This window comes from Macaca thibetana, chromosome 9 (assembly GCF_024542745.1).
Source record: "Macaca thibetana thibetana isolate TM-01 chromosome 9, ASM2454274v1, whole genome shotgun sequence".
Taxonomy (NCBI): Eukaryota; Metazoa; Chordata; class Mammalia; order Primates; family Cercopithecidae; genus Macaca; species Macaca thibetana.
In genome coordinates, this window is record NC_065586.1 from 291,234 (window position 1) to 318,608 (window position 27,375).

At 45.0% G+C, this 27,375-nt stretch overlaps 1 protein-coding gene across 2 annotated transcripts in view; it reads right to left on the reverse strand.

The window, feature by feature from the left end:
• DIP2C (disco interacting protein 2 homolog C) overlaps positions 1-27,375 on the reverse strand; it is an 840,898-nt gene that overhangs the window by 33,250 nt on the left and 780,273 nt on the right. For both annotated transcript variants that reach the window (XM_050805453.1, XM_050805454.1), the window contains 4 exons: positions 19,081-19,249; positions 16,682-16,852; positions 2,550-2,579; positions 1,050-1,111 (listed from right to left, as the gene is read on the reverse strand). In XM_050805453.1, the coding sequence (XP_050661410.1) occupies positions 1,050-1,111; positions 2,550-2,579; positions 16,682-16,852; positions 19,081-19,249 (432 nt within the window). The remainder of the gene's footprint in view (positions 1-1,049; positions 1,112-2,549; positions 2,580-16,681; positions 16,853-19,080; positions 19,250-27,375) is intronic.

Consider the following 27,375-nt stretch of genomic DNA (forward strand, 5'->3'; position numbering starts at 1 on the left):
CAGGCACGCCAGACACCCGAGGCACAGGCACACACAGCAACATGTCACGGAGCGGCTGCTGACGGCGGTAAGGGAAGACACCACGTCCCACACACTTCACCTAAGCAACAATGAACGGGCACCTCCACAGTCGCCAAGCGGAAAATGATCTGTTTCAACGGGTAAAGTCTGCAGTAAAAATGACGCCTTCTTTCCTTCCTCTTTGGCATCTTAGTGGGTCCTCCTTGGTGGGCAGAGATTCCTCTGAAGGGCTTCTCACCCTGCTCAACCCCATCCCTGCCTTCTGGAGTCCTCACACACTCACCAAGAACTCCACTTTTCTTCTCAGGGGGCGCTTAGGAGGCCACATAGAGAAGGTAACCTGAACCCTAACCCCTAATTTAAGCACCTTCACAAAACATCATGTAAATAAATGTGGGCAGGATGCTGACATTCTACAAGGGGGGCAAAATGGTGCCTAAAATAGGAAGGAAAAGAACCAAGTGCCTGCCTTCCGGTGAAACGGTCAGATAAAGCGGCTTTGGCCACACTCCTGCTATCACACCAGCCACTGCCATCCTGCAACAGAGTTTTTCTTTTTCTTTTTTTTTTTTTTTTGAGACAGAGTCTTGCTCTGTCTCCCAGGCTGGAATGCGGAGGTGTAATTTCAGCTCACTGTAACCTCTGCCTTCCGGTTTTAAGCAATTCTCCTGACTCAGCCTCCCAAGTAGCTGGGAGTACAAGTGCCTGCCACCAAACCTGGGTAATTTTTAGTGGAGACGGGGTTTTGCCACGTTGCCCAGGCTGGCCTTGAACTCCTGACCTCAGGTGATCCACCTACCTCAGCCTCCCAAAGTCCTGGGATTACAGGTATGAGCCACCGTGCCTGGCCAGAGTCTTCAATTGCAAAGTTCAAGCCAATGCCTAACTCCACCACTTCACTCATGAGACAATCACACTCTGAGCAGATAAACATCACGCGCACCCCTTCTTCTAGATGGACACCTGCATGCAAGGCCACAGAACAAAACATAAAAAGGAAAAGAAAAAAACCCAGAAGCGTACAGTACCTGTCATGTCTCAGGGCTCTCATGTCCACATAGACAGTGGTTGGGTCAGGTCCTGAGGTTCCCTGCAAGCAACAACACAGAGTGGTTAACTCAAGTTTACGTGGAAGGAGACTGGGGTCTGTGCTTCTACTAGCTAGGAAACATTTCTTTGGTAAAATGTTAAAGTGAAAAATAAAACTAAAAGCACTTAGACCAGCAATCTCTGCAAGGCACCTGCTAACTTTCAGTTTGATAACTTAAATTCCAGAAGGCATATCTTATTAGGATAATACTGGATTCACACAGCTTGACCGCCAATATATAAAAATAGGAAAGAAAGGAGACAAGCCACGCACTGTGCCAAAAAAAGGGAAGGCTGAAACTGCCAAGACGGCGGCTGCAAAAGCAGGTTGGAAGGATATGAAGCATCTGTGCAGAGAAATTTTTACTACATGCATCCACCTTTAACAACAAAAGGTGTACTTTGAGGGCCCAGGACAGTGAAGCAGATGCATGATGTGGATGGACAGGCCAGGGAGGAAGAGGTGAGGGGAGCATCTTGCTCCTCCGGGCTCTGCTTGTGCTCTGGCTCTCTGGCCTGAGGAGGGCATTTTCGGCTGAGACATAGGTCAGAGAAGGGGTATTTTATCCTGGTAAGCTGGGCAGGACTTGGTGGTCTGAGCCACTGGGCTGTTGATTTTACACAGGAGTCCAGAAATCTTTTCTTGGCACCATGAATTGCTTGAAAAATTATACCATGCTGACTTCTGACCAGTGACCTCTGTCCACAGAATAGCAGTATCATGAAGGCTGTGTTACAAACCAAAATTGTACAACCATTTTTGGGGAAGGCAATACAATACCTTGGTTGGAAAAAGACAACCTACAATAAATTTGCCAAAAAATAAGGGAGCCCTTCAGAATTCATTTGAAGAATTACACTAAAATTCTTCAGGAGAGAATTCCAAATTTTGTACTAGGGGCACACAATTTTCTTATATTGCTTATATATAAGAAAAAAAAAAGACAATGTCATTAAAATACACCATAGTACTCAATAACCCTGGGCCCTGGTATCTCACCACCGAGATAGGGAAAAAGAACAGCACATGCGAGTCAGCCTCCCGGCGGACACTCCCAGTGACAGCTCTACCCCTGCTGCTCAGCAAAGCCACGCCACAGACTAGTGCCGAGCGGAGAACCGGCCACAGTGAGTAACGCGAAATACAGCCATGGAGGGTCAATTAAAAAGTAAATGGAAAACAGGTGGAGAATTAAGTAAAACAGAGATGAACCAAACTGGCAAAGGAACCACTGACCGCGCACCCCGGGAAGACAGCGTCGGCTACGCGTGAGGCCTGAACGTGACACTGCCCGGCAGGCAGCACCCACGATCACAGGGTCCGCAGACCCCCGGCCAATCTCTGCACTCAACTGCTAGTCTGTCCCATGGCTGGATGCGGGCAAGGCAGCGGGGCTGGGCAGGGAGGCATGGGTGTGACGGACAGGAAAGTCCCCTACCTGCTCGGCCAGGGTCCACAGCCTGTGAGGCTACAGCAGCAGAAGGGTGAGGATGAGAAGAGAGGAGAGAATACCAGACAACAGAAACCAACACACACAACACACAGACACACATGACCCGACAGTGAAAAATGGGATGGAGAAGAGGGAGGGGTGGGGAGGAGAATGCGAAAAGCAGGAAACAAAATGAAAAGAAGATCAAAAACAACATCAAATATGGAAATCATTAAAATTAACCACTGTACAAGACTAAAAGAAATGTTTAAAAGATGTCAACATATCCACGGAGCAACAGAAGAGGGCGAAGCAGGTGACTAACCACGGCGCAGGGACCTGAGTCACTTCGAAACACAGAAGGTAAATGGTGGCACTGCACCGTCTCACTCACAGCACTCTCTGAGGGACGTGGGAGTGCAAGTTTCATTCGCTAAATCAGCTGAGGTAGTTCCGAGGTTCTGATTCCAGTAACAATGGAGAGCCTGTAAGCTTTTACACCTGAAATTAGGGCACTAGCCCTCTCCACCTAAACGATGAGGCAAAAGGAGAGGCCAGCGCGCATCTGAAGCCTGAAAGAATCCAGCGCTGGGCTCTCACATGGTCTACTCAGCAGCCTCAGGAGCAGTTTTCACCCCAGCAAATGTGCTCTGTTGCTGTTCCCCAAACAGATACACCAATTTCTGTTTTCTCCTCCTCATCATCCATGGCTGTGGTCCCTGCCTGCTACCCGTATTAAATCATCTACCCCAGCTGCTGGACAATTCCAGAAAGCAACTTGGGCAAGCTCTTTGGATGCAAGGTATTTTTCCCTATGTGACTTAGCTGTCTTTCCCAAACATTCCCCAGAAGTACAAAGAGTAGAAGATTTTTCACAGGTGCCTGGACTGATGCACACCTGTCCTTTGTGTGTACGGCCCAGCACCCACCCACACCCCCATGACGACAGGAGGCAGACACTAGAGACAGCAGCCGCAGCCGCAGCCGCAGCGGTGGAAAGGGAGTTAAGTGTTTTTCTTCTGGCTGAAATTTGGTCACAAAGCCAGATGGAAAAACTGCCACCACTCACAACAGAGCCAAGTCTATGAAAATAAGCAACAGTTCAAGATTTTTAAAGGAAATTATGATTCCACTCTTCTCTGTTACTTCACTAGGGTAATTATGGCTACTGCTGTCTCTCAGCATCCTTATGTTTAAAAAAGAGAGGAAGGGCATGAAGAAAGAAAATAGCCAATAAAGGTGTGTACGCTACAAACACATAGTGGACTTTTACTGAATATATTCGAGCTGAAGCAATGATTTAAATAATTTCCTTCCTTCATGATTCCTTGAAACCTAAATATTAACTGGAACAAAAATAAGTCAGCATTCTCTCTAAATTATCCAAGTTCAGAAACTGTTACAATGGCTCAAGGTGGTATCTCAGGAAAAAATGTGCATGGCTAGTCTCAGGACTAGTGAGTACCTCCTTTCCTATCTTGTACCACGTGGAGGAGGCAACACTGCGCCTGAAGCCAAATAGGCCTGAGCATTAATAGAGAAGAATACGTGAAGGAGATAAAGAGGTAAGACACAGCTGCTTCCAAATTATAAAAACCCCTGAGGTAAAAAGTCTGAAATTTCAAGATACATACTAAGGGAGTATTTATCATATTGCCAAGGAATGCTAGCCAGTGTTTCCTTAAATACAGAGATCCCTAATGCCCCTCAGTATTTAAGGATCAAATACTTGCAAAAAGGACCCACAGAAAAACAGCATTATCCATTCCAACTAAAGCTCAATCAGAAACAAAGATAAAGCATTTTTGAAACTGCAAGTTACATTAATGAGAAAAAAGGATTCACATTAAAATCCAGTTATATAATAAAAATGTTAAGCAGTCAGCCTTCCATATCCGTGAATTTTGCATCTTTAGATTTAACCAATCTTGAATCACAAATATTTGAAAAAATTGCACCTGTACTGAACAGGCACAGACTTTTTCTTGTCATAATTCCCTGAACGACATAGTACAACTGTTTACACAGCATTTACATCATATTCAGCATCACAAGTCATTAGAGATGATTTAAAGTACACGGAGGATGTACATGGGTTCTAGGAAAATGCTGAGCCATTTTCCAGCAGGGACCTGAGCGTCTGCGGACTTAGGTATCAATAGGGAGCCTGGAAACCTGTCCCCCACTTAGGGACAAATGTATATACCAAAAAGTAAGTTTCTTACCGACATAAAAGTATTATATCAATTAGGTATTAAGTGCTTATTGCACAAATGAGTCATATTTAAATCTCAGGTGAAGATATACAGACTCACATCCCAAATATCAGCACAGAAAACACAAAACAGGACTAATTTTAGCATTTAAGCTGACTGGTGATTTTACTATTTAGCAATTCACACACCATAATATTAGCACAACCTAGTACTTGCACATAGGGCTAACAGTAAGTAGAAATGTGTGAAAGAATGAACAAACTCCAAAGACCTGATACTGGGCTTATGTAGTACGCTGGGTACGTCTAAGACGAGAAAAAGCTTAGGTTGTATGTCTCCAGGCAAATGACACTCTTCAAATTGAAAGGGAAAATGACACAAAAATTTGACTACCTCTTTGTACTCCTATTTCCAAAAGAATTTCTCTATTTGCATTAAAATGTGGGGGCTGTGGAAATGTCACCGGCTTAGAGAAGCCTTCATGATGTACTCCAAGTGATCGTTTCAAAACGATTAGCTAAATATGACAGGTCCCTGCCCTAAGCACTCTAACAATTTCCCACTGATCTTGGGAAAAGGACCTGCGCTTGGTGCAGCCTTCTGTCGTCCTCCCTCTCTGGCCACCCTGGCCTCTTCCCATCTTTCCTGACCCCTCCAAAGTTGCAGGGGCTTCAGCTCAGCTTCCCTGGCCAGAGTGCTCTTCCCTCCGCACTCTCATCACCGCTAACTCATCTTTCTTAACTCGGCACCAGCCAGCATTCCCTTAAAGAAGCCTGACAGGGAGGTTGGCCTCCCTGTGCTGCACCAGATCACCCAGCAGCTGGATGCCATCCTTCACAGGGTCTGTGGCCAATGTCCGCCTCTCCTGGGCACGGGAAGGCACCAGGACAAGGCTGGGTCTGTGCTCATCTGCTACCCCCTGCTGTGAAATACCTTAGATTAGGTAACAGGCTGTTCACAGCTCTGGAGTCCAGCAAATCCCGGATCGAGGCACCTGCAGAGTGGATGAAGATGCTCCTTTAGGGCGGAAGTCTCATTCATGAGGGCTCCATCCTCATAATCTAATCACCTTCTAAAGGCCTCGTGTCTTATATTACTGCGTTAGGGATTATAGTTCGACATAGATGGTTTGGAGGGGGGGACACAGACATTCCAACCTCAGCAATCACGTCATCCACAGTTCATCTACTTTTCACGTCCTTATTGGCGCGATTGCTGTTGGTTCTTTACTCGTCCCTTTTGTTCTTTGTTCCTCCCTTCCTGCCTCCTTTTCTCATGAATAGAAAGAATATTTGTGGTATTTCATTTTACCCTCTGTGTATTTTTTGCATGATTTATTGCATTTTATCTTCACATGGTGTTATGCATTATGAAAATGAAGATTCTTGCAATGGTGCATTTCCAGGGCCCGACTTCCTGTTGTCTCATCTGTTATTCCTACACACATTATGAACACCTCAGCAGTTCATATTTTTAAACGGTTAATACTTTTAAAACAAACTAAAAAATATTTACATGTCTACATATTGATAGATTCTAAAACATTTTCTTGTATTTACTCTTTTCAGTGTTCTTCATTTCTTCTTAAAAATTTGGGCTTCATTTTGCCATCATTTGTTTTCATCCTGAGACATTCTTACTATTTCTTGTGATGCGTATTTGCTGATGGATTCTCTAGGTTGGCTAAGTATCTGCTTTTCTCTTCCATTCTGAAGGATCTCCTGCTTCCAGCATTTCTGATGAGAACTCAGTGTTGTTTTTATTACTTGCCCCTACTTAGCTTTATTTCTGCAGGGGCTTTAAGATCGACTCTGCCATCGACTTTCAGTGTTTGGACAACAATGTGTCTGGGTGTGGTTCTTCTCATTTACTCTGCCTGGAGTTCACTGAGCTTCCTGAATCTTTGTGTTGATTCTTCCCTTCGCTCCTGGCCATAGTTCTTCAAATTGTTCTCTTGCCCCATTTTCTCTCACCCACTCCTGCTGGGGCTCCGATCACTACAGGTATGTTAGACCCATGGGTCTCAGACACTCTGTTCCACTGTATTTTCATGCCTTTTCTCCTTGTTTTATGCTTAGGTCATTTCTATTGGTCAGACTTCAAGTTCATTCAATGAGTCTTTCCTCTACTGTATCTAGTCTCCTATTAAACCACGGGAATTTTATTTCCAATACTAATTTTCATTTCCAGCATTTCCATTTTGTTTTTTTCATAGTTTTTATCCTTCTGCAATACCCCTCACCTCTTCATAGATGTTGTAGACCTTTTCAACAAATTCCTGGCCTCACCTATCACAGCTATTCCAAAGTCTCTGATAATTCCAGCATGTCTCTTCTACTGACTGTTTTAGGGGCCGTCTCCTCTCATGAACATGAGTCCAATTCTCTTGCTTCTTTGCAGCTCTTTTAAATTTTGATTATATAACACAATGTTTTATGAACAACGAAAACTGTATTTTAAAGAACAGTAAATATTAAATAACATTTATCCCCAGAAAAGAATTTACAAGTCTATGGGCAGGACCCGGATGCTGGGCCCGACACTGACCCTGGAAGTCGTCTATGCTTCATGGCGAGGACCTGCTTTCCAAACGGCAGGAGACTCCGCCCACCGCTTCGCTGTTGGCTCTTCAGGTAACTGGGTGATTCTCTCTTCAGTCTCACCCCCAGCTTCTTCTATTCCACTGCCACACCCCCAACCTTTGGAAGGCAAATATATTACACATGGTGAAGGGCAAGGGCGCTGCAGAGGGATGTGCTATGCCCTCATCCCACTTCCGTTGTTGAAGCGTGAGTGGAGTTCCCACAGTGATCTGGGCCACCCTGGAGGGGTAGCCAGGGCTCTGCTGGGTGATCCGGGCCGCCCTGGAGGGGGTAGCCAGGGCTCTGCTGGGTGATCCGGGCCGCCCTGGAGGGGTAGCCAGGGCTCTGCTGGGTGATCCGGGCCGCCCTGGAGGGGTAGCCAGGGCTCTGTTGCTCACCTCCCAGCCCTCAGGAGCCCCTGCCTTTTGCACACTAAAGGTCCAGAGTGCCTCAGAGAAAATGGATCCACTTTTAGGGCTCCCCTGGGATTCTCATCTACCTTGCTAACCAGATACTGCCATTTATGTTTTTTAAAAAGTTCAGAAACCTTTTGCTTTATCATTTTTTATGGTAAATTCTTTCTCCTGGTTCCTCTGCCATGGGAAAAGCCACATACAGGTCTCTTTTCTCCTCGGAAGAAATTTAATTCGTTTACATTTGAGTCTTCAACTCTCTGATGGATCTTAAAAACGATGAATCTGTGTATTAACCAGATTGTTCCGATGGTTATGGTCGGAACAAGAGTCTCTTGTGACTTCTACATCTCAATAAAAAATGGAATTCAGAAACCTTCAAAAAATTTGCAAAAATCACATTGAGCTTGTTTCTATGTTTGGCATCCAATGGATGGATCTGGATGTTGTCATCAGGCGTTGATGCAGGTGACAGACTGTCAGGAAACGGGGGGCTCTGGAATGGATTACTGGTGGGGTGGGGGCCACAGACAGTGTGAACCCAGCTCAGGCCACCCACCAGCAAACTGGTCATCAGGAGCACCACACACTGGCTTTCATAAAGTTTGACTGAAGCACGGCGATGCCTGCTCATTTACATATTGCCTATTTCTGCTTTGAGTGGCACAGCAGGGCTGAGCAGCTGTGCAGGAAGCACCATGAGGCTGGCAGCCTGGATGCCGTGCTCTGACACTTGAGAGAGAGGGCCTGGGAAGGCTTTAGCTTAGGGGCTGCCGAGTCACAGAGCAGATGAAAGCACCCAGACGGACGCAGCATGACTGTTTTGTTGTACTGACTGAATGATGAACTCAGATTCTTGTTTTTTGGTTCAAGACACAGACTAAAAGCCAGGAATGTTCTGTGACTGTGACAGAGAATCCCTCGCTGAAAGCCAGGCGAACACTTGAGGCTGTGGAGTTAACCCCTCGTACCCTCTTCACGATCTCCTGGGTCCCTAAGACTCTTCTGGTGGTGATTCCAACATTCCTGGAGACAGATGGAAAGACTCACTTAGCAACTTGCAGATCCCCATGATTATCTGTTCAGTGCAGTGTCCACCAGCGCCTAGGGCACGTGAGACATCCAAAAACACTGGTAGAAGAATTTGAATGTTCCTCCTCTTTTCTCTCTCCATCCCTCAATTGTAAATTTTACAATTCCATCTGTAGGTCACAGAATGCCAGTGATGGAAATGGAGGAAGAGGAGGCATCACCTAGAAAGCCGTGGGTTTGACGCTGGTCATGGTAATTCCAGAGGCTTTGGCTTGTTTCCCCTTTGCATGAAGGGCGAGTGCCTGAGTAGATGTAAAAGCAGCAGCTGCATCACGGTGGTTTCCTAGGGCTGTGGAGAGCATGAGGGCAGGACGAGAATGCAGCGATGCTGGGCAGCGAAAGGGAGGGGCGGGAGCAGCCACCAGCTGTCACAGTTTAGTCACCGTACATCTCTACCTTCCTCCTGTATCAGGAGAACTCCACTTTTTGAGTCCTGTTTGGATACAGAGCCCTTGTGGCTCTACAGGAAGTAAAAATACCAGAAGTCCCCTTCCCAGCCTTCCTGGAAGCTAGGGTGTGGGGAGATGACTAACCAGTTGCATCCATTTACAGGACAAAGCAATTGGGCTCTTGCTGTCGGCAGTGAAGGTGTCCTGACATGATCCAGGTTTGGGGAATGCCATGCTGGTGGGGAAGTCTCGTGTTCACGAACAAGGTCAGCAGTGCAGACTTCATGTTCTCCTCACAAGAACATGCTACTGCACAAGCGGCTCCTAGACGCAGGGTCCCAACGCTGGTCCTACTCCCTTGGTGGTTCTGAGAGCCACCTATTGGTACCTCAAATTGCCAAAGGAGGTTTCCATTGCTTACAGGTCAGAAAGCTGACTGATGTGCAAGGTACCTGGAAGACGGTTTCCATGATCCCCAGCACTGGCTGGGACGCCGTGTAGCAGGAGAGGGCGTGAAGTTCCTGCTGACGGTGGCTCATTCCCTGAGGCTTTCAAAATCCCCAACAGCACCTTATTTATTTCCTTCACCTAAAAGCAGTGTAGGGGGACAAGGAAACTGAGAGCTCAAGTTAATGCAAGTCTTATTATAACTTTATTTTGAGAATTACTTAAGATTTACATCATCTCCTGAGCCTTCCACATTTCTTTTCCTTTTTTTTTTTTTTTTTTTTTTTTTTTGATACAGTCTTGCTCCATCGCCCAGGCTGGAGTACAGTGGCACGATCTCAGCTCACTGCAACCTACACCTCCCAGGTTCAGGCGATTTCCCTGCCTCAGCCTCCCGAGTAGCTTGGATTACAGATGTGTGCCACTGAACCTGGCTAATTTTTGTATTTTTAGTAGAGACAGGGTCTTACCATGTTGAGCAAGCTGGTCTTGAACTCTTGACTTCAAATGATCCACCCGCCTCAGCCTCCCACAGTGCTGGGATTACAGTGTGAGCCACCATGCCCGGCTCACTTCTTTCAACAATCCATGACTCTTTCTATTACTAGGGTGGCTGTATTTCTCTTTCGTTGTGTGAGTTTCAAGAATTAAGGGTCACTGCAATAGTTACTATTGATTTAATCCCACAAAGCTACTTATAATAAAGCTGCCCTCTTAGATAAATCAGGTATTTTTCTATATAATAAAAATCAAAGTTTCTGTTGATGTTTTTTTCCTAGTAAATAAACAACTGAGGTCTCTTTTGGAAAACAGAAGACCTCATGTTTTTCTTCCCTTCTACTAGAAGGAGGATGCTAATTTTTCTGTTACAGTGAACAATCTCTCTAAATCTAATGCAACAAGAGACCTTCCAGTTTACATTTCTGAAGAGTAATTGTGGCTGTGAGAAATATATTTCCAAGTAATAAATGACACCTTCTAATAATACTAAAAGAAATTTATGTGAAAGCTAATTAAACACAGAAGTCATAATTTGATCTTTCTAATGTCCACTTTTATCATAAATTCAATAAATTCAAATTGTTTTAAAGTCATTTTTACAGCTAAAGATTCTGGGAAATGTTACTCCTAAGAGTAACAAATAGCTTTTACTTCTAAATTTTGTTCTGTTTTTACCTCCTAGCTTTGTCAATTAGGAAAGTTCACTTCTCAGGGCCTCCATCTCTCATCTTCAAATGACTGAAAGGGCCCTTAAGGAGCATGGGAAGACCTAACTAGAGGCTGTCTGAATCCAACAGTCAGACCTAACTAGACGCTGTCTGAATCCAACGGTCAGACCTAACTAGACGTTGTCTGAATCTAACAGTCAGACCTAACTAGACGCTGTCTGAATCCAACGGTCCAATGCAATGACTAAAGAATGTATTTTTCCGGTGTGAATGTCTCTTAAGGTGCAAGCCCCAGACTTCCTATTTGAGATGAAAATGCTGTTAGAAGGTTGAAGAATAGTAAACCCTGGGTTTTCACTTGCAAGGAACAGTTAACAGATGTCGTTTTAGCTGGTGAAGATTCACACCAGGGGTTCATTTTAGAGAAAATTCATCATGCCAAGTCATTTTCCACGGGAGACTATACTCTAGTCAAGTAAGTATATGTTTAATTTCTCTAATGTAAATTGTATTTATTACACAGATTGGCAGTTAAAAGAATCAACTTTGGGAGGCTGAGGCAGGAGGATCACGAAGTCAGGAGTTTGAGACCAGCCTGGCCAACATGGCAAAACCCCGTCTCTACTAAAAATACAAAAATTAGCTGGGCGAGGTGGCAGGTGGCAGGTGCCTGTAATCCCAGCTACTTGGGAGGCTGAGGCAGGAGAATTGCTTGAACCCAAGAGGCAGAGGTTGCAGTGAGCTGAGATCATGCCATTGCCCTCCAGCCTGGGTGACAAGAGCAAGATTCCATCTCCCAAAACAAACAAAAAACCCCAGAATCAAATATCAGTGCTTTCACAAAATGTATACAACATCAAGAAGTGCCTGTGATGATGTGAGATGGCACTGGACACTCAGGGAGGGAGATTCTTTTGTAAAACTGTGCTCTTGGTTGATTGTGGTGGCTCACGCCTGTAATCCCAGTGCTTTGGGAGGCTGAGGTGGGAGGGTCACTTGAGGCCAGGAGTTCAAGATCAGCCTAGGCAACACGGTGAGACCCTGTCTCTATAAACAATAACTACAACAACAAAGAAAAAACTGTGTTCTGTAACACAGCTACTCACAGAGCAGAAGAGACATGCATATGTTGATAAATAACTATAAAGCAGGTGGAAAGTGCAAAGGAGGAAGAACGAAGTACGCTGGCAATTCAGAGGAAAGAGAGCATTGCAGCTGACAGAGGTGGAGAAGGCCCCATGGAGGGGACCCACGCGGAGAAGCAGGACAAGGGCAGAGGAGAGTCCATCCAGGCCAAGCACAGTGTCCGGGTTACGAAGCAGAAGCAGGAAAGACTGCATGAGAAAGCGGCTTAGGAAAAACTGCATGAGAAAGCGGCTTAGGAAAGACTGCATGAGAAAGTGGCTTAGGAAAAACTGCACCAAGGGGAGGCAGATGCTTGGGGCTGGATGGTGGGAGGACCAGAGCACCACTGATGGAGCCGATTTTTGCAAAGTAAAAACAAATGCCCAGTGTGTCTCTGTACACCTGTAACGTTTCGTGTATCAGGTATGTTTTAAAAAGTGCCTGTCCGGGTGCCAAGTCAGCACTGGTAAAACTGCACGCGGCTTCCCCCTTGAGGATGCAGCACTGCTCAGTAGCACCGGAAAGGCCTTTAAATCCTGCAGTAATAATACTCATGAACTGCGCAGCTCAGCCTTCCCTGAAGACCAGGACCCCCTCTGACCCTGACGCCTCCTAAGCCCTGTTGCACACGGGTGCGGCTCCCTCTCTCTTTTGGACAATGCTCCTTGCTGAGTTTGCTCCCTGTCTCCTGGAGACAAAACTCTTTCCTCACTCCATCAGGCTTCCTCCACCAGAGCACACAGGCAGGGAAGGCCTGCGGGGGCTCCAGCGAAGCCAGGAGAAAACAGCGCTGCGAGAACGCAGTCAGTCAGGGGCGCGGGGCTCCGGTCGGGAAACCAGCGCTGTTAGAATGTAGTCAGTCTGAGGGCAGACACCCCCAGCTTCCATACTCATTCACAATGCTGTTGCTTCAAACTGAAAACTACATTTGTCAATATCTTTAAATATTTAGGTACAAGGTTTGGAATTTTGGGAGTATCTTAATTTTTTGTTTTTTATTTTTTACATCAAATAATTGTGATCATCTCAGGGTAGATGGGTTTATGAGTGTTATTTATAAGCTAAAGTATATTTTCTGATTTTGTTTTCTAAAATATTCTTGTATAAAGAAAAATAAATTCAAAGTACACAAAATTCAGAAACATTTCAGGCTTTCCTTACTACCACTCGTAAGCACTCAGTGTACATTTACTCTGTGGAGAGCCAGGCAGCGAGAGGTGGTTTCCGCCTCTGGATCCTGGGCTTCTCCCGCTCTGCTTGTTTGCTATCACCAACATGTAAAATTTTGCAAAAATTCCAGTAAATGAGTGTTTCCAAAGACCAGCTCTGCCTGAAGCCTTTTCACTTACGGTTGCCTTCACTGGACTTTTGAATGGCTCCGCCCTTCCAGTGTGCTCTGCTGAAGTGTTCCTGACCGCCCTCCCCCAGAATGCCTCCCCATGTCCATGGCACTCTAGCCTCTCACTGCTCACTTACTAAGAATGAGTCGCTTCCTGAAAAAATTACCTACATGCCTACTGTCCATCTCACTATGAGAAATGTTTGATGATGGCACAAACTTTGTCTTAAGTTTCTTTGTAGTAAAATTTGACCTAGGCTGACATGAGCCCCTTTAAGTCTGGGTCTCCTGCCCTTCCCTGCTGCAGGAACACTGGCACATGTGATACTGAACTGTGGCATCATGCATGGCATCTGTGCCACGTCACCTCTCACAAAGCCAGAAACCTAATTCTGAAGCGCACCTGCCCTCAAAGCTTCAGGCAAGGGGAGGTGAGCCTGCATTGCTTTGTACATAAATTTAATTTCTGCTAGTAGACACTTGGATACTTCCAACTATTTTCCAATACTATTCAGATAAGGAAATGCTGACCGAAAGGAGTTATGAATAGGTCAAGCAGAAAACTGAACATGGACAAAAATGCTTAAAGATGCTGCCAAGATTGCAAAATAGTGCCACGACCCATGATTAGCAATATTGAATTTTGACTCAGCGGTCATACTGATGAACTTGTCTTCTGTACAAGAACATATTGCTATTTCCCATTAAGAATACAGAACTGGGCTCAGCACTCTCACAGGGCACATTCATTCAACATCCAGCACGTGTCCGGCCCCGCCCTGGTGCTGAGGTAAGGCCGGTGGCACACTTCAGAGCCTCGCGGAAACACCAGCACGCCAACTGTTCTTCAGGCCGTCACTTTCCTGCAATTTTTTTCTTTCACCTCCATGTTTTTGTTCATTTTTAGTGTATTTTATCTTCTCCCACTGAGCGTACTCCTTCCCTGTAAACCATCTTAAAACATTTTGGGGCCAGGCGCAGTGGCTCACGCCTGTAATCCCAGCAATTTGGGAGGCCAAGGCGGGCGGATCATGACGTCAGGAGATCGAGACCATCCTGACTAACATGGCAAAACCCCATCTCTACTAAAAATACAAAAAACTAGCCAGTCCTGGTGGCAGACGCCTGTAGTCCCGGCTGCTGGGGAAGCTGAGGCAGGGGAATGGCGTGAACCCGGGAGGTGGAGCTTGCAGCAAGCCAAGATCGCACCACTGCACTCCAGCCTGGGCTACAGAGCAAGACTCCATCTCAAAACAAAAAAACAAAACAAAACCAAAACAGAAAAAAACCATTTTGGATCCAAGTGGATAGAAATAAATAATAAATGAAAAAGTAAAGAAGAAAATAAATGTACGTACTCTACAAGAGGCCAATTTTGCAACACAGGTTGAACTCTGTCACCTGTTGGAGGGCGCAGTGCTAAGGGTTACTCTCTGCTCTTCTCCCTTCAGCCCCACCCCGACATTTTAAGAGACAAAGCCAGAAGCAGCAGCCTGGCCGTGGCCAGTGCCCGTCTCTCACAAATCACTGATTTGCTCTTGCCCGGGGGTCCCTGTCACTGGTGGGCAGAGACAAGTGGGACATCACACTATTGCTGAACTGATTTAAGAAGCCGACTTCTGCATTTCCTGTTTCTCCTAATGGGATCGATGGTGATAGACATTTATGAGGAACAGAAAAAGGTGAATAGGGAGAGAAAACTTCAATATTTTAAGAACTAGGTTGGTGAGATAAATCTAATTCTTCAGATGACCTCTTAGAAAAGGGTATTAATTTTAACCATAGGACAAGGTTTACCTGACTCTTGAGAGCAATTTGGTAATTTATAATTTCTTAAAAATGAAGCTATCGTAATAATTAAGAGAGAAGGAAGACAGAAGCAAGGAACATCCCATGTATGAAAATTTAAAAAAAAAAGGCCAGGTGCGGTGACTCAGTCTGTAATCCCAGCACTTTGGGAGGCCAAGCCAGACAGATCATTAAGTTGATGAGATCAAGACCAGCCTGGGCAACATGGTGAAACCCTGTCTCTACAAAAAATACAAAAATTAGCCAGGTGTGGTGGTGGGCACCTGCGGTCCCAGCTACTCGGGAGGCTGAGGTGGGAGGGTTGCTTGAGCCTGCCTGGGGGCGGGGGCGGGGGGGGGGGGGGTCGAGGCTGCAGAGAGCCGCGAGTATGCGTGATTATGCCACTGCACTCCGGCCTGGGTGACAGAGTGATACCGTGTCTCAAAAAAGAAAAAGAAAAAAGAAAATCAAGAAAACCTTTCTGCAGGTACTTTTTCTGAAATGATCCTGGGCAGAGAGGAGGTTCCCTCCTCTGACCTAGTGGCTAACTCCAAGCACCTAGACAGGCATGAAAAGCGCAGACGGAGCCTTCAGAGGCTCACCCAGCAGCAACCTTAAGCAATCACTCTGGGACCACAAGTAGGACAGCAGGTGGGCAGAGAGGGAGGTGGAGGTGACGCCCGCCAACCATTTGCCTCACCAGCACCCGCGGAGAGGGGAGCCCTTACTCTTCCAGGAACCAGATCTGCAGCTCTGCCTGGGGCTCGTCAGCCACTGTTAATGCAAGGCGGTCTTGCCAGAGCCCCTTCACGTACGCCCGCTTCGCACAAGGGCAGCTTTGCTGTTTCTACACTGCCACTGCAGCAGCAAATCCCAGAACCTGCTCAATGTAATTAAGTTCTTCCTACAGAGATCGTCTGCACACATGAGACCAAGTACTTCGAGGGACTAGTTTTTTTTTTTTTTTTTTTTTTTTTTTTTTTTTTTTTTTTTTTAGACGGAGTCTCGCTCTGTCGCCCAGGCTGGAGTGCAGTGGCGCGATCTCGGCTCACTGCAAGCTCCGCCTCCCGGGTTCACGCCATTCTCCTGCCTCAGCCTCCCGAGTAGCTGGGACCACAGGCGCCCACAACCGCGCCCGGCTAATTTTTTGTATTTTTAGTAGAGACGGGGTTTCACCGTGGTCTCGATCTCCTGACCTTGTGATCCGCCCGCCTCGGCCTCCCAAAGTGCTGGGATTACAGGCGTGAGCCACCGCGCCCGGCCGGGACTGGTTTCTTGATCTGTCTAGTATCTAATCTTTAAAAAGTCCGACAGCAGAAGTCTGGACAAACTGTTCCTCCTGTCACAAAAGTTACAATGTTCCAGGACACAGTAAGGGCTATGAATGCTTGTTATGAATATGGATACGAACGCAGACTGTAGTGTAAAAACACAGATATCTGCACCAACCGCATGCGTGTGACTGAAAGATCTCTTCTGAAGGTAGCTGAGCATCAGCCCAGGGAGACGCCTGGAGCCAGTCGGCCGTGCCCACCCCGGGAGCTTCCAGCTCCGCACCGTGATGTCGGCGAATCTCACCTGCAAGCAAATCGCCAGGTTCACCCTGCAACCGAACGAGGTGCTGACGGCCCGCGGGTGAAGGCCCAGGTCCTTAAACAGCTTTGAGAACGACTGTGTGAGCGCGATCCGTGGCCGCTCTTCCGCCACGACCACGCAGGTCCTCACTCGGGACAAGTCCAGCCCTCGTGCCTGGAGATAACGACAGAGAAACCAAGTCAGCCCCCACGGGCCGGCTGAGCTTGGAGTGAGCCGGAGACGCCTTCCCTCGGATCCCCACATAAACACTGGAAAACTCAACACGACGATGCCTTTCCAGGGCCGCCTGTGTCCACTTCGTTAATGTAACAAACCCACAGTGGTGAAAAAGCACTCACACAGCTATTCAACTGATGAACAAACAGCCGCCTGGAGCCACAGCAAGAACTGTGATGAGGAGACAGGCTGAGGAAAAGCAACTTCCTGGATGAGACGATTAAAGGCAGTTCGGGAAAGGAGAGGCATTTGATACATTCTTCTGGGCGTGGATGTACCAGAACACACACTGGAGAGGAATGGGGAAAATCTACATATTTTAAAGAGATGGGGTCTTGCTATGCTGCCCAGGGGAGCTGAACTCCTGGGCTCAAGTGACCATCCCACCTTGTGGTCTCCCAAGTAGCTGGGACTACAGGCATGTACCACCACACCCAGCCTGAAAACCTGCATTTTAATATGTAGGAACATAAACCTAAATTTTTAGACTTCATAGACAGTGCTCCATTTATGCCCCATTACACCAAGAATTTATTCTCACTCTCAGCGTGTCTGTTTCTACAGTAAGCATAAGATTAAGAACATCTCAGTTTCCACACCAAATTCAGTCAGCTGAGCACAACAGCAAAAGTCATACAAGGATTTCAAGGAGTTAAGCACAGCTCACTCTGTGGCACTGCCCGGGCCAAGAGGGAACACAAGGGAGTGATAGGAACGGCTTGTGAATGTGAAGGCGAACCGTGAATGACTGTCTTGGAGTGGAAGCCAGAGCTGCTAAGAGGGCAGCCACCAAAACCCCAGCCGTCAGGTCCTTCAAGCCCTTTCCAGGCAGCCTCAGCCCACGGACCACTGACAAGCGTCCTGAGCAAGGAGGACACACAGCTCTAGCTGACTTCAACATTCGTGCTGAGCACACAGACACGACTGCACAGAGGTAAACAAGAAAAACTCAAGTCTGGGGAATACAAATCACGTATTCACACGCGCTCATGTCTGAGAGGTAAAGCACATGCAGCTGCAATAGCAGGTCTGAAGCCAAAGATTATAAATTTGGCTCCAGGTTCGTTCAACCTAAGAACCTGGAGAAGTCGCTTAATTTCTCTGTGATGTAAGTTCCTTAGCTTTAAAATGGAGACAATAAGGGCTCCTATTTTAAAGAGCTATTGTAAGGATGAAATGAATACGTAGTGACCCTCAACTATGCCATTATTTATTCTGGTTATTTATGTATGTGCCCACAGGAAGGTCATGAAAATGTACTCACTTTTTAATACAATATAGATGAACATGAATAATGCTGTGTAACTTTTTCCTATATAAATATAGAACTCAAAATGATTGTACAATTACTTATATTACATAACGTTATCTTGAGTTTTGCTTTCCTGTTCAAGCTTTATGCATTAGGAAAACAATGCAGGACGGATAAATGTACTGTTGCACTATTGATCTGTCTGTGGATGCCACAAACACAAACACAATCCATGTATATACGAAGACAGACACACAATCCAAACAGTACAAAGTCGGTTGAAATTTAGTCAAAACTGGTCATATGATTATTCCCTCCTAGTTACTTGGAGCTAAGTACTACTTAATTTACCATGAAGATATACCTATCAAAACATCATTGGTTTAAATGGAGGGAAATACCATTATTCTTACATAATGGCAGTTACTTAAAAACAAAACACAACACTGTTAACTTAATTGTAAAATGAACTGAGCTTAGGGTCCAGACCCACAAATCAGGGTCTCCAGGAAAAACAAAAGTGAGTGGCTAAATTCAAACCTACCTTCTTAAATACCAGTATCAGAACAAGTTAACATCAGTGACCTCAGAGCTTCTGAACACCGAACACTTCAAAACACTGAATCCACTCAACAAAAAAATCAAATTTAGGATCTTTCAAGTAGACCCAGAGGAATGACTGGCATTGAAAATATTTTACATTCTGGTTTGTTACTGTCTGTGGTCGTGGGGAAATATTCACGTTAAAAACATTTTCATATAAAGGCAGTTTGCAAGCTTCAGGTGACATTAGATTAAACCCAGGCTTTTTTTTTGGAGGACTGTTTTAACTTCACCCAATCACAGACGTGCCTTCTTAGAAACAAGTCCCTGTGGGCTCGCGGGGCGCTGAGCTGCCAAGGGAGCTGCTTACCTTAAGGGACTCTGTTTGCGAGCCCAGCCCCTTGGTGCACAGCTCCATCACAGAGTAGGAGCAAAACGTGTCTCGGACTTTGTACTGACTCACGGCGAGAAGCCACAAGGCGGGGTTGGTTTCAAGCTCGGAGGGTGGGATCAGGATGGACTGGTGCCCAGAATACACACTGCAGAGAAAGAGGAGGCTGTCAGGATGGGAGCTCAGCAAGGCTGGAGGGCTCAGGGCAGCACTGACTCCAAGGAAGAGGAGGACTTAGAACAGCCTGTGCTGCCATCTGTAGAAGGGGACAGTAAAACCAACGCTACAAACTGCAACCATGTTCACATGAAAGCCTTCTGAAAAGCAAATATGTACTACAGAATCATGAGGCAGTTACTACCACTTTGAACACACATTTAAGACTACTGAATGCTGTGATGCTCTGACGTCTCTCAGAACTGTGACATCTCTCAGACCTGCGACATCAGCAAACTGGATCCTCTTAGTAGAAAACACGGTTCAAATTTTGGTCCAAAAAAGTCTAGCTTCAGAACAGGAGCTGGCAAACTACAGACACTTCCTGTTTTTGTAAATAAAGTTTTATTGGAACAGGGCCAGCCACCACCACTCATTTGTTTAAATATTGTCTCTAGCAGCTTTGAGATGAGTGATAGTATAGAGACTACAGAACCTAAAATATTTACCAAACAGCAATTTAAGAAAGAGTAGGCCTATACGTGGTTTAGAAAACTGACAGCCAGGGTGAAAAAAAGACAATTATGGTAAGTAAAGTTAGTCACTCAATCTTTTTAAGTTCAGATTTTTATTTAAAAATGATCCCAACAAATCACCAAACAGAAGAGAGAAAATATAACCATTAATTTTACCTTCATATGAGAGAATAAATTTAGAGAAATGAAGCAGTGATAGGTTACATATTTTAATTTATCATCAATTGATGGGGTAAGTGTGGATTTAACAACTTGTCAAAATTACATTTTTAATGGTTTTTTTTACTACTATGAATTCACATTAATAGATGCCATACATTAAAATAACATATCCCAGATAAATCACGTTCTAAGATTTAAAAATTAGTAAGAACGTTCTGTTGCCCAGGCTAGAGTACGGTGGTATAATCATAGCTCACTGTCACCTCAAACTCCTGGGCTCCAGCGATCCTCCTGCCTCTCCTGAGTCGGCAGGACCACAGGTGCACACCACCATGCTTGTTTTTTTTTTTCCAGTGGTAGGGTCTATGTTGTCCAGGCTCGTCTTGAACTTCTGGGCTCAAGCAATCCTCTCTTGTTCCTGCTGTGGCCATGTAAGATGTGCCTGGGCCTCCCAAAGTGTTGGGATTACAGGCATGAGCCACCATGCCCAACCTACACCTTTTTTTTTTTTTTTTTTTTTTTTTTGGAGACAGGGTCTCATTCTGTCACCCAGACTGGAGTGCGGTGGTGTGATCTGGGCTCACTGTAACCTCCGCATTCCAAGCTGAGGCCATCGTCCCACCTCAGCCCCCGAGTAGCTGGGGCTACAGGTGCACAACACCACGCCTAATTTTTTTTTTTTTTTTTGGTAGAGACAGGGTTTCGTCATGTTGCCCAGGCTGGTCTCAAACTCCTGGATTCAAGTGCTCCTCCTGTGTTGGCCTCCCAAAGTGCTAGGATGACAGGCATGAGCCGCCACAAGAGGCCTACACAAAATTTTACCAGTGAAATAGCACTATGATTAACAAGTTAGGCCTTGTTAACTACTATGCTATAATACTAAAGCCAGTTCTCTAATGTGGCCAATCTCATTTAGAAATTTTCATAATTGTTTATAAGGGAATCCAACTAAATAAATGTAAGGAAATTAAGTTGGCTAACAAAATTTATTTCAAACAGGACCCTTAGTATGAAAAACTACTCTTTGGCAAATGTGACAAAAGCGTTTTTGGGCAATTTTCCATTTCTTTCCTCATTCTCTTTTCCAAAGCTTGATTTATTCTTTTCAAAAGGACAGAGAGCCCTCTGTGTCTGTGGGTTCCTCACCCCTGGCTTCAACCATGAATCAAAGATGTTCATGAAAAAACCTGCGTCTATACCTAACTCGTAGATTTTCTTGTCACTATTGAATAAACAACACAGTACAACTATTTACAGAGCATTTACATTGTCTTAGGTATTACAAGTAATCCAGAAATTATTTAAATCATGAGAGAGGAAGTGCACAGGTGATGTGCACATACAATGCCATTTTATGTCAGGGACTTCAGCATCCTCGCTTTTTGGTACCTACGGGGTCCCGGAACCCATCTCCGCTGTGGACACCGAGGGATGACTTTATAGCAAATAGTGACCTTTTCAAGGGTTGAATCCTTGGAGAACAGGGTTAGGCACATAAGGGGTGAATATGAGGCCTCGAATTATTACTCTGCTGTAAATTGGCCATTTAGTCTTAGTTTTAAAAATTTTACTGTGGTAAAACATATGTAACATAAAATTTACCATATTCACCACTTCTTTTCTTCTTTTCTGAGACGGACTCTTCCTTTGTCACTCAGGCTAGAGTGCAGTGGTGCGATCACAGCTCACTGCAGCCCTGACCTCATGGGCTTCAGTGATCCTCCCACTTCCCAAGTATCTGGGGCTACAGGCACGTGCCACTATGAGGGGCTAATTTAAAACTCTTCTGTGGAGATGGGGTCTCACTATGTTGCCCAGGCTGGTCTTGAAGTCCTAGGTTTAAGCAATCCTCCTGCCTTGGACGCCCAAAGTCATTTTAACCATTTCTAAGTATCCCTGGAAGTGGATTCCTCAAAAATACACATCAGCATTAATGATTCGCTCTGTCAGAACTGCCAGCAGACAAACGGGCTTGGGTACCCAGTGTGAATTCCTGGCTAGAGAATTTGAAATATACTTGTGAAAACGAAATATAGTTTCACCTCCCTCCTCATCCCCATAAATAAGTCAACATTAAGAAAAAACAAATCTTGACAGCAGAAACAAATAGAAAACCCAACTCATGATTTCCTACTTGCCCTTATCTCACTCAATACGATAAATGTTGGTTAATTGCTGTATTAGCCAAAATTGATTTTTGCCACTGGCAATAAATTCTGCCATGGACAAGACAAACCTACTTAAGAGCAGGTTGCTTATTCTGAAGACATTCTTCTCTGAGAATGTTGGGAACCTGAGCTGTTCTTTAGATCTTCAAAAAGAATAAAAATGGACATTTGGTAAGTAACATACATTTGTACATTAGCAATTTGATGATTTCGGATTACTAACCTGACAAAACATACCAACAACTGAAAACTCTTCCAACTTGGGAATTCAACAAGACAGGTTCACCTCACCCGGGGGTCCTCGGTGGTGCCCCCTCTGCCAGCAGGCATGCCATCCAGCCCAGGGTCTCCCTACACACTTCAGTTACTGCAGTGAAGCACTTTATTTTTTGTTGTTGAGACAGTCTCACTCTGTCACCCAGGCTGGAGTGCAGTGGTGCATTCTCGGCTCAATGCAACCTCCGTCTCCCGGGTTCAAGTGATTCTCCTGCCTAATGCTCCTGAGTAACTGGGATTACAGGCTCCCGCCACCACGCCCAGCTAATTTTTATATTTTTAGTAGAGACAAGGTTTCATCATGTTGGCCAGGCTGGTCTTGAACTCCTGACCTCAAGTGATCTACCCACCTCGGACTCCCAAAGTGCTGGGATTACAGGCATGAGCCACTGTGCCTGGCCTATTCTAAGAAACCCATCAGCTTTATTTAGGTAAACTTTGCATACCCTAAATTTCATTCATTTTAAGCACAGAATTAAATGGTTTTTAATAAAATTGAAGAGTTGTAACATTGTCACCACTCTAGAACATTCCCACCTCCTGAAAGGGATCCCGTGTCCATCTGCAGTCAGTCCCATTTCCAGCCCTAGCCACTGTCATCACTCTACTTTGTTTTTACAAACTTGCCTTTTCTGGACACTGCCTACCACACAGCCACACTTCCTTCCCTCAGCAGGTGCTTCTGGGCTGATCCTGCACAGAAACACCCACCTTATGGATGTGACAGGCGTCCCTTGTTCGTTCACCTGTTGGCGGGCACCTGGATTGTTTCCTCGTGTTGACCGAGGTTCCAGGGAACTCACACCAAGTCTTTGAGTGGACGTTCGCTTTTCCTCCTCCTAGGAGGGCAGCTGCTGCGTCTTGCAGCAAGTCTGCTTAATTAAGATCATGCCAAACAGTGGCTCCCCATTTTACATTCCCGTTATCAATGTATGAGAATTCGTTTTTCCACCTTCTTGGCTACTGTTGCTTCGCAGTGTAAGTTTTGAAGTCAGAAAACACGAGCTCTCCAACTTTATTTTCCTGTGTTTTTGGTGACAGCATTCTAGTGGGTGTGAAGTGGCATCTCACTGTGGTTTTAATTTACATTTCCCTAATTAATGCTGGGTATCTTTTCATGTCCTGATCGGTCCTTTGTATGTCTTCTTTTGGTGAGATATCTATTCAGATCTCTTGCCCATGTTTAAATTATGTTGCTTGTTTCTGAGTTTTGAGAGTTTATTACATAGGCTGGGTGCAGTGGCTCACACCTGTAACCCCCAGCACTTTGGGAGTCTGAGGCGGGCAGATTACTTGAGGTCAGGAGTTCGAGACCAGCCTGGTCAACATGGCAAAACCCTTTCTCTACTAAAAATACAAAAAAATTAGCCAGGCGTGGTGGTGTATGTCTGTAGCTCCAGCTACTTGGGAGGCTGAGGCAGGAGAATCACTTGAACCTTGGAGGCAGAGGTTGCAGTGAGCTGAAATCATACCACTAAGATCCAGCCTGGGCAACAGAGCAAGACTGTCTCAAAAAAAAAAAAAAAAAAAAAAAAAAAAAAAAAAAAAAAAAAAAAAAGGGAAAAAGTTTATTACATAGGTGCTTTGAAGTACTTCATGAGATTTATAATTTGCAAATGTTTTTCCCCAGACTGTGGCTTGTCTTTCTAATCATGTCTTTTGATATACAAAAGTTTTAAATTTTGTTCAAGTCCAATTTATCAGTATTTATGTAGCGTACCTTTAGTGAACTCTGTGCCTAACCCAAGATTATGAAAATTTACTCGTGTTTTCTAAAATTTTTATAATTTTTGCTCTTACATTCAGATCTATGATCCACTTGAACTAACTTATGATGTTGAGTCAAGGTTTATCTTTTTTCATTTTCATGTGAATGTCCAAATTTCCCAGCATCTATTGTTGAAAAACTCTTTTCATTGAATTGCTCAGGTAACTCTGTTAAAAAATTATTTGACCATAAATATAAGGGTTTATTTCTGGACTCTCAATTCTGTTTGTCATATATAATCAGTCTATCTCAGTCTGTCTCTATGCCAGTACCATGTTGTTTTGGTTACTGTAGCTCTGCAGCATTTTTGAAATCAGGAATGAGAAGTTCCAAATTCTCCAATTTAGTTATCTTATTTTAAAACTGCTTTGACTATTGTGGGCCCCTTATATTCACTTTAGGATATTATCAATTTCTGCTCCAAAAAACCCCCAAAAAATAGCCTGCCAAGATTTCGATAGGAATTACATTAAACCTATAAAACAATGTGGAGAGAACTACCATTTTAATAATATTGAATTTTCCAATACATGAATATGGGCTGACACAATTTTTAAAAACAGGTGTAATCTTAAAAAGTATTTTGAAACAATCCCATTATATTCATAATTCTCAGATAAACAATCCTCTACTTTATGACAGAAGAAAGCTTTAGGATGAGAACACAAATTATTTGTGTTACTTAACTTTCGAATAATCACAAAGTCATAGAAAAGTTACAAGTACATTTAAAATAATTCTCTCTCCCTTGGATTATCTGATGGTGAGTCACTGACCTGATGCCTAATCCCAGACACCTCAGCGGGAATTTCCAACAAACAAGTCTATTTTCCTCCATAAACAACTAAGCGATCAAAATCAGAAACCAACACATTCCTTCTGTCCCAGCTCAGGCCCTATTCAAGTCTCTTCAGCTGTCCCCGATTATATCCTCTGAAGCAAAAGGGTCCAGTTTGCACAGGCACACCGTGAGTAAGCGGTCGGCTCTCAGCCTCCCTCTGCCCAGAGCCAGTTTCTGGATGTTTCCATGATTCTCACGACACCAGGCTTTGGGAAGATTCTAGGCAGGTGCATTGTCCAGTCAGTCCCCTAACTTGGGGGGCCGATGCTTCCACATGGGGAGATACAGGGCAGGTGTCTTTGGCAGGAGTATCGCGGATGCTGTTCTCCTCATCCCACCCGCCATGTGCTGCAGGCTTCAACACCACTGAGGTTTGCCTGGACCACCTGGTTCATGCTTTTCCACCGTGAAGCCTCTCTTTCCTCTAACTACTTCGTGGATGGCTACTATAGAAATCCTCACTTCTCATCAAGCTTTCCATTTGTTCATCTATGTATCTAAATAGTTGGAAAATTTCCTATATTACTCAAAGTGTTATAATCTGTTGCAATCTTTTTATTTCTTGAGACAGGGTCTTGTTCTGTCACCAGGCTAGAGTGTAGTGGTGTGATCTCAGCTCACTGCAACCTCAACCTTCCAGGCTCAAGTGAGCCTCCACCTCAGCCTCCCAAGTAGGCGGGGCCACAGGCACACACCACTACAGCCAGCTAATTAAAAAAAAAGTTTTTGTAGGCTGGGTGTGGTGGTTCATGCCTATCATCCCAATACTTTCGGAGGCTGAGGTGGGAGGATGGCTTGAGCCCAGGAGTTCAAGACCAGCCTGGGCAACATGGCAAGACCCCATCTCTACAAAACATTAAAAAATTAGCATGCCTGAGGATAGCGATGCTTTGGTCGAGGACAGGTCCATGTACAACAGTGGTCTCATGATTCTATAACGAAGCTGAAAAATTTCTACTGCCTAGAGACGTGGCAGCACACATGACTTGCGCTGGTGGTGGTAACTGGTCTAAACAAACCTGTGCTGCCAGTCATATAAAAGCACAGCAGGTACAATCACGTCTTCAGTTCTGCTTACATGATGCATCACATTTTTTGATTTGCGTATGACACAACCTTGCATCTTGGGGACGAAGTCTACTTGGGCACGGTGGATCAGCTTTCTGATGAGCACATAAAATTATGTACACAACCTAGTACTTAACCATGATGATAAACAACTGTGTTACTGGTTTACGAAGTTACTGTACTTTGTTATTTTACAGCATCCTCCTACTTATATAAAAATAAATAAATTGTAAAACAGCCTCGGCAGGTCCTTCAGGAGGGTCTTCCAGGAGAAGCTATTGTTATCCTAGGAGGTGACAGCTCCGTACGCGTATTGTCCCTGAACACCCTCCAGTGGGACAAGAGGTGGAGGGGAAGACAGTGACATGGAACACTCTGGCCCTGTGGAGGCCTAGGAAGGTGTGTGTGTGTGTTGTGGAGGCCTAGGGTGATGTGTGTGTATATGTGTGCTATGGGGTCCTAGGCAGCTGTGTGTGTGTGTGTTGTGGAGGCCTAGGTAGCTGTGTATGCAGGTATGTGTGTGTGGTGGAGGCCTAGGCTGATGTGTGCGTATATGTGTGGACTGTGGAGTCCTAGGCAGCTGTGTGTGTGTGCATGTGTCTGCATGTGTATTGCAGAGGCCTACGCAGCTGTGTGCGTGTGTGTTGTGGAGGCCTCGGTAGCCGTGCGTGCGTGCGTGTGTGCGCGCATGTGTGTTGTAGAGGCCTGGGCTGATGTGTGTGCCTATTAGTTTTTAACAAAAGCATAAAACATTTTTAAAAATTTAATAGAAAGCAGCTTATAGAGATAAATTATTTTTGTACAGTTGTATAATATGTTTGTGTTTTAAGCTAAGTGTTTTTATAGATGAGTCAAAAAGTTTAAAAAATTAAAATGTTAAGGTTAAAAAGTTACAGTAAGCTAAGGTTAAGTTATTATTGAAGAGCTAAAAACATATTTGATAAACTTGGTATAGCCGAAGTATCTGGTATTTACAGAGGCCACAACAGTGCGCAGTCATGTCCGGGCCTCACGTCCAGGTGCCACTTACTCACCAACTCGCCGACTCCCCTGGGCAACCTCCACTCCTGCCAGCTCCAGTCACGGGAAATACCCTACACAGCTGTTTTTCTTTTTTTTTTTACCTTCTATACCATCTTTTTACTGTACCTTTTCTGTGTTTAAATATGTCTAGATACACGAATACTTACCACTGCGTTACCACTGCCCAGAGCATTCACTGCACTAACACGCCGCACAGGACTGCGGACTGGGTGTGTCAGGCTGTACCAGCCAGGTCTGTGTAAGCAAACTCGATGT